Source organism: Nematolebias whitei, chromosome 20, assembly GCF_014905685.2.
Source record: "Nematolebias whitei isolate Nwh7 chromosome 20, NemWhi1, whole genome shotgun sequence".
Taxonomy (NCBI): domain Eukaryota; kingdom Metazoa; phylum Chordata; class Actinopteri; order Cyprinodontiformes; family Rivulidae; genus Nematolebias; species Nematolebias whitei.
The window spans coordinates 26,184,443-26,192,442 of NC_056517.1; the positions used below are offsets into that span (position 1 = coordinate 26,184,443).

General features: G+C 36.1%; 1 protein-coding gene across 1 annotated transcript in view; it reads left to right on the top strand.

Annotated features, from left to right (window-relative positions):
• cacnb2a (calcium channel, voltage-dependent, beta 2a) overlaps positions 1–8,000 on the top strand; it is a gene marked incomplete in the record, with an annotated part of 38,866 nt that overhangs the window by 16,774 nt on the left and 14,092 nt on the right. The window contains 3 exon segments of the mRNA XM_037694337.1: positions 3,353–3,433; positions 3,532–3,590; positions 6,692–6,801. Of these exon segments, the coding sequence (XP_037550265.1) occupies positions 3,353–3,433; positions 3,532–3,590; positions 6,692–6,801 (250 nt within the window).

Sequence of the window (8,000 nt, forward strand, 5' to 3'; positions counted from 1 at the left end):
AATAGCTCAGTTCAAAGCCTGCAGCAGTGTGCATCAGTTCCCACAACGACCCGGGGGAAGCTCGGTGACGACAGCAAATGGTAGAAAATGTTTAGAAGTGGGTTGATGAGTAAGAGGGGCTGATAGAATACAAGAAAGAAGCCATAATAAACTCACTGAAACACTTATCTAAAAGACAAAACAAACCAAGCAAGTACAGGAGAACTGAGAAAATAACTTCCCAGCTGCCTGGCCTCCAAATTTCAGCTTAGATCATGAATTGTTTTTGCTTTTGTAAATAAAGAACTTAAATGTTTCTTATGTGCTGACACACGTGCACATTCTTCAGGCGAGCTGCTCAGACACAGGGCAGTGTTAAACTCCCAAATTCAGACAAACAGACTGAGTTTAATATTGACAATAAAATAAAATAAAACTAGAGAAACTGCATTTCCTGTGAAAATGCAGAGTAAATGTTTATTGCTGAAGAACTTGCTGAAAAACAGCTGAAATTAGCTAAAGCATGCTGAAATGTAGCTGAAATGGAAGAACAAGCCAAAGTTGGCCAAAAGAAGCATAAAGAACACATATTTGATGAATTAGGTTTAAATAAGCAGAAATTAGCACAAAAAATAAGAAATTAACTATAAAAAAGCTGATTTTAGCAAAACATAGCTGAAAAGTAGCTGAAAAGGCAAAAAGAAACTTAAACTACCAGAAAGAAGTGGAAGGAGCTGATATGAGCTAAAAAAACAAAAAACAAAGTGGAATTGGCTGAAAAAGCTAAATTTAGCACAAAAACTGTAGCTGAAATAGCAGAAAAACCTGAAACTAGCAGAAAAAATCTGAAAGAAGCATAGCAAGCTGAATTTAGCAGAAGTAAGTTATTTAGGCTGAAAGTTGCAGAAATTACTACAAAAACGTGACTTTATTTGAAAACATCTGAAATTAGCTAAAAAAAATGTTTTTTAAAAAGTAGCTGAAAAGGTAAAACAAGCTTAAATTAGCAAGAGAAAGCAGATAGAACACATTTGTTGAAAGAAGTGGAAATGAGCGCAAAAAAGTGGAAATTATCTGAAAAAAAATGAAATAAGAAAAGAACAGCTGAAAAGTAGATAAAAAGCAGAAAGAAGCTTAAATTGCCTGAAGGAAGTGGAGAGAGCACACTTATTGTTGAATTAGGCTGAAAAAATTTGAAACGGTTTCAAAAAATGTGAAATTAGTTGAAATGGCTAAAATTAGCATAAAACAGCTAAATAGCAGCTGAAATAGCAGAAAAGCTGAAACTTGCATATATAAGCTGAATGGAGCATAACAAGTTGAAATTAGCAGAAAGAAGTTAGAAGAGCACAAACATAGCAGAAAGAATCTAAAAGGATCACAAAACAGCTGAAAAAACAGCTGAAAGTAGCTGAAAAAATGTTAAAATTTGCTGAAAGAAGCTGAAGCAGAACAAATTGTGAAAGGAGCAGTAAAAGGTTGTAAACAGATCTAAAGATCTGAAGGATGTAAAATGAGCTCAATTTATTTTATGAGAAAAAAAAGTGGCAGAAAAGGCTAAATATTTCAAAAAGCTAAACTTGCACCAATACCAAAAATCATAGCACCCTCCTCCTTAACAAGCTGAACATTTTGATATAAGATTTGCTGAAATAGCACAAAAATTGTGGAACGAGAAAGATGCTGAAAAACATACAGATGAAAAATGGATCACAATAGTGTGAATGCTTCATAAACATTCACACTATTATATTCCGCCTTAGCTTACTAAAATAATGTTATAGTATACATATAGATTTTTCTCTATTTGATTTCATAGACATTTTCAAAAACAAGTTTTTATTTTATATTTTATTATTATTAAATGAGCACAAAATGCTTCCTGGACAAGAGCCGGAGTGTTAAAATTATGCTGCTGGTTAGGTTGTACTTCTGTCCTGTGGCAGACAGCTCCTTTTTGTACCCACGCAAGTATGGGTACTGAAAGTACCACATGACCTACTGTCATAAAAATAATTGGACTCAATTTGTGCATAAAGTAAGCTGAAATTAAATTTACTAGAACTATAGAAACTTCAAAAGGAAAGATGCTTGTCATGCTTTTAAACAAGAACAGTGACCACAAGACTCAACAGGAACTTTAAGCAATGGTGTCAAGTTAAAACAAGCTTAAGAGAAGCTACTAATAAGCTAAAGTTAACAAAACTATGCTTAAAGTTAAAATCAGCAAAATAACTACACACTAAAATTAACAAAAAAAGCAGCGAAAAGATGAAAATAGCAAAAATGTAGATAAAAGCTGTAAGTAGTGCCGCCCACTTTGTGATATATGAATACCTAAAATAGCACAGTGAATGTAGAAGTAGTTAGATTGCTAAAAATATGAAAAAAAAATGTAAAATGTGAATGCTGGATCAGAGTTCACACAATAAACAGAAAAAAAGAACCGAATCACTTTAATAAATCTGCACTGATACTGGTCAGGTGACTGGACTATATTATGCTAGTCTGTAACTGAGGCTGTCCCTTGAACTGATCTCCCACTTTGACAACAGCGAGCATGACTGTCTGTCCTGAAGACTTTCACTTTTAGTCTCTGTTGACCTTTTGTCTTGTTCTCCTCTCTTTCCTGTAGTTTGGGTTTTTGTTTTTTGTGCATGTCCTGCGCTGTTTGACATCAGGACCATGAGACAGATGAGATTAGTCACATATCAGATTAAATTAACTAGAACACTCCTGGAGAAACTTTGATGGGGACTGCCATGTGGCGGCCATTTAAAAATTTTGATTTGACAGTACTATGTGTTTGTTCTCAGCTACCACCATACCAAATTTCAGCTTAATATCTCTAAAAAATGGCAAATTTACAGTATATTTTTCTTTTTAGCTCAGGTGGCTGGATATTTTATTTGCAACCAGCATATGAGTATTTTGTTTGCAAATTACGTTGCCATGGTAATTCGAAAAACCAATAAAAGTAATAGCACACATCACGGTGCCGAGCCGGTCATTTTGATATAACATTTGTGGGTGTACACATTGTGGTTCGGGCCTCGTTCAATTTGACGGAAGAGTAAGATATAAAGTTAAGAAACCCTTGTCAGGTGGATAATAATAAGTGGCTGCCTTACTAGGCACTCCCCAATTATGTTATTGATCATAGTAAAAATTAAAAAAATCTGTCTACAAATAAAAAGACTGAGTTTTATCAGCCTCATTGAGACATTCTGTTACATGGTTCTGTTGTGTTCCGGTGTTTTTTAACATCTAAAATCTATTTTGGTGTTTTAACATCCCTTAAGTGTTTTGTGACAGCGTTTATCCCGTTTCTATAAAAGTGTGACTAAATAATTTATTTTTCTGCCTTTCAAAGACAGAACACATTCCTCCGTACGACGTTGTGCCTTCTATGCGGCCTGTGGTTCTGGTTGGACCGTCGCTGAAGGGCTACGAGGTTTTTTTTCAACATTTCAAACACAACCTTTATTTATTTTCATTCTGTGAGAAAAATCTGGTCCTTAATCAGCTTCCCTTTTTGAATCTCGTAAACAGGTGACAGACATGATGCAAAAAGCGCTGTTCGACTTTCTGAAACACAGATTTGAGGGAAGGTAAGTTCTCCGTTGTCCTAAAACAAGCTCTTACCCCACTTCCTTCTCCGTTTTTCCTCGGCTGGTATTTATCTGTCCCCAGAGGTTAGCTGAGGTAGTGTGTAACAAGTTTGTTTGGCCTAGAGATGTGTGCTGCTGCTTTAAATAGGCCCTGTGCATGTCCTTAATAGGCTATAGCGAGCCCTGCAGCAGAGCAGGATTCGTCTTATTGAATGTTGAGACCATGAAGTTACACTTCACTGAAATCTACTCCAAATATCCACAGGGAAAAGTAATTATTTGACGTGAGTCTGTTCAAATTTTTTCGTCATTTGACTTTGATTTTAAGTTAGTTTGTTTCACTTTTCACCTGAGAGTCATATCTCTCCAACAAAACATGCTCCCTCTGTTTCTTGCTTTTCCCCCCCCCCACATAAATAACGAGAACAAATACATTCATAAAGACTAATGAAGTATTTTTTTTGTTTTAAATCAGCAGACTCATTTCATAAGTGCTGAAAAGCAAAATGTAGCAAACTTTAAAAGTCTTTCATAAAGCAATGATTTGCTAATCTCACTCGGGAGATGTTTTCAACAGTGAGCTGGCCAGTTTGATTTGGATAAAACAGCTGGGATGCTCAGGAGTTCATTTCGAAACTGATCTGAAAACTGTCATAAATTTTTTTAATATAAAACGTTTGTCTGTGTTTCCAATCTTTTTGAAACTCTTCAGCTTTTAGAAGCTTCTCCAGCTTATTGAAGACTGAATGTAAATGTAAACAATGAATCTTATTCATACACCAAAGTTAGGCATGGAGTTCCTCAGGGTTCAGTGCTTGGACCAATACTCTTTACCTTATATATGCTTCCATTAGGTAAAGTTATTAAACAGCATGAGATACCGTATTTTTTGGACTATAAGGTGCACCGGATTAAGGTGCAATATCAATGAATGGGTCTATTTTCATAAGGCGCATTAAGCAAAACTAAAACATTTTGACAGATTTTTGAGCGCCGTTTACCACATAAATCAGTTCGAGATCAGTAAGCACAACCAGAATTAATACATAAGGTGCACCGGATTATTAGGCTTACTGTTGAGTTTTGAGAAAACTAAAGGATTTTAAGTGTGCCATATAGTCTGATAAATACGGTAAATTTTAATTGTTATGCTGATGATACACAGTTATATTTGTCCATGAAACCCGATGAATCCAATCAGCTACTTAGACTACAAGCTTGTCTTAAAGACATAAAAACCTTGATGACCCTTAATTTTCTGCTTTTAAACTCAGACAAGACTGAGGTTGTGATTAGGCCTGTCGCAATACACAATAAATCAATTAATCGCATGATTTATGAAAATTATCAACCTCATTTTCATTTATCGGCTTTATCGTTTCTATGTGTCTCTCTCTTTCTACTGAAGACACTGGATGATAAAAAGCTCAACTCCGGTGCTCTTCACTGACCCCTCCCTTTCTCTTTTCTCTTTAAAATCTGTTTTAACCATCCAAAATCACATTTTAGGATCATTAAAAGCAGCTAAGCTGAGAAGCTAAGCTACGTGCTAAGCTAACAGGTCGACCTATGGAAAAACCTTCGTCTTGTCAAAGCTCCAAAATTCACAGTTGAAACCCGTGCCTTTGTGTAAAAGTTGTTTTTTTCTTTGCAAAAAGAAGCTGAAAACTTGTTTACTGCCCTTTTTTTTAAGTAAAAGCTTTGTATGACAAATGCAATGCTAAAGAGCTCAAAATGCACAGAGCATCCGCCATTTTGAGAACCGAAAAATAGGAAGGAGAAACAGCTCATGTCACGTCAAGAGGCCTCCCTCCCATTTTTCTTAAAGAGACACGCTGCTCGCTCCCTCACTATCCATCCTTCAATTCAAACTGTCTTATACTGCCATCCAGTGGTCAAAAAAGGTACTACACACAAAAATTAACATTTCTTCTTCAATTTGACAATTACTATCCATCCCATCCATCCATTATCTTTTACCCGCTTCTTCCATTTTGGGTCACGGAGGTTGCCGGTGCCCATGTCCAGCAATCACTGTGCGAGGGGCGGGGTACACCCTGGACGGGTCGCAAGTCCATCACAGGGCCACATAGAGACAAACAACCATTCACTCTCTCACTCACACCTAGTGACAATTCAGAGTTCCCAATCAGCCTAACATGCATGTTTTTGGTCTGTGGGAGGAAACCGGAGTACCCGGAGAAAACCCACACATGCACAGAGAGAACATGCAAACTCCACCCAGTAAGGCCCCCGGACCGGGGATTTGAACCAGGGACCTGCTCGCTTAGAGGCAGCAGCTCTACCAGTTGTGCCATCGTGCTGCCCTAACAGTTACTAATTATTGTCAAATTTCAAACAATATTATCATTTATCGCAATAATTTCTGAGACAATTAAATCGCCCAGAAAAATTTGTTATCGTGACAGGCCTAGTTGTGATTTCTCTGATGGTTTTCAGTGTTTTGTCCCTATGTAAATAAAAGATGCATATAGCATTTAATTTACTGTACGGTAAAACTTTTTTATTTTTTATTTAATAAAATAGATTTTCTTTCTCATTATTTGCGTGTTGTTGTTGAAAGATACGGTTCACTTAAATTTGATTTTGGATGACGTTTTGCTTTTTCTACAACTTCTGTCAGAGCCTATTCTTTTCTACCGATCAGTCATAGCGTTATGGTGCATGTGTTTCCAGTAGATCATTACAGTTAAAAATACACTGTCCTTCAGTGGTCATAATTTTTCACCTGATGAGTGTGCATTTAGACAAACAACTTGTGTTTCTGCCCAGAAATCGTGACCCGGTTCCAAAAAATTGAACAATTTTGAGGCTAATTTCCTAAAGAAACTACTTCCACTCTGACAAATTAGATCAACAATCCACATCAAAATCTCCACTTGGCTAAATCACACGACAGGAAAAAGGAAACAAAATGAACTTAATAGGAATTTTATTTTTATACTTTTTTTAGTTGGTTCTGGGTGACAGCAGAATCTAAAATAATGCTGTAATTTCTTTCTAATGTACGGTACTATCGCTTTTTTTTTTCTCAAAGCCAGAATTATTTGATCAGTCAAACTTCTTTTTTATTTTCTCAGAATCTCCATCACTCGTGTCACGGCGGACATCTCACTCGCCAAACGCTCGGTCCTGAACAACCCCAGCAAGCACGCCATCATCGAGCGCTCCAACACCCGCTCCAACTTGGGTACGTTTCTTCTGAGAACAGCGCTTTTTCTTTAGTTTTTTCATTAATAGTGTTTTCATAGTGACCCTTTTAAACTATAGTAGGAAGGAAACAATTAGGGGAAACGTTTGACAACAGTAGCGATAACTCTTGAAGGCTCTGAGCGACTACGGCTGGACCTTTGTGTTCCGAGTGAAAGATTAAGCATAAACGCACAATAACAAGCTCAAGAACTGCCCTGATTCCACTGAGGCTGATTGGAGTTTAGATTAGAATAAAAGAGATTCCTGAGTGGAACGGAGGTGACGAAGCTAATCTCTGCTGTTTATCATTAAAAGCACAAGTAGAATTAGAAGCAAAACTTGAATTATAATCCTGTCATTAAAAAAAGTTATTTATGTGATGCAGATATAGCCGTTTTTTTTTAACATCTATTGCCTGTTATGCATTAAAAGTGAGATTTATTTAGAACAAAACTCACATTTAACTAACAAAAATATCCATGATATACTAAGTGATTTTCTCTCAGTTGCTCCCAGAAAATTCTGTTTTCCCACAAAAAAAAATCCAGTTCTTAAAAAAATGTGATGCTGGTTTAAAGCACAGTCTCTTTAAGATCAAATAAATGATTCAAGGAAAATCTCTTAATAGAAACCAGTGATTTTTTTTTTTACAGCTGTTGTTTATTTTGTCAAGAAAATGACACTTGGAACAATTTCAAGTTTGTTTGTTTCAGGCTTTGTTGTGACTGGAAATCTTTAAAAAATCGTAGTGATTTTTTTATTTTTTATTTTTTTGCCAGAACGCCTCTGCAGTCAAATCATTTTCTGTCAAGCAGTGGTACCAGTTTGTATTTGTTGTTGTCTGGTCTTGTTGTGTGAACGCTTATGAAGCGTTCACACAACTGTGATCCATTTTTTTCTTTCATACATTTTTCTGCACGATTCTCGTTCTGCCGTTTTCAAGCTATTTCAACAAATCACATATCAAAATATTCAGCTCTTTCAGGAGAATCCTATGACTTTTGGTAATGGTGCAACTTTAGCTTTTTGAAATATTTTGCCTTTTTTGCCCCTTTTTTCTTACTTAAAATTAATTGAGCTCATTTTACATCCTTCAGATCTTTAGATTTGTTTACAACCTTTTACTGCTCCTTTCACATTTTGTTCTGCTTCAGCTTCTTTCAGCTTCCTTGTGCAAATGTAAACATTTTTTCAGCT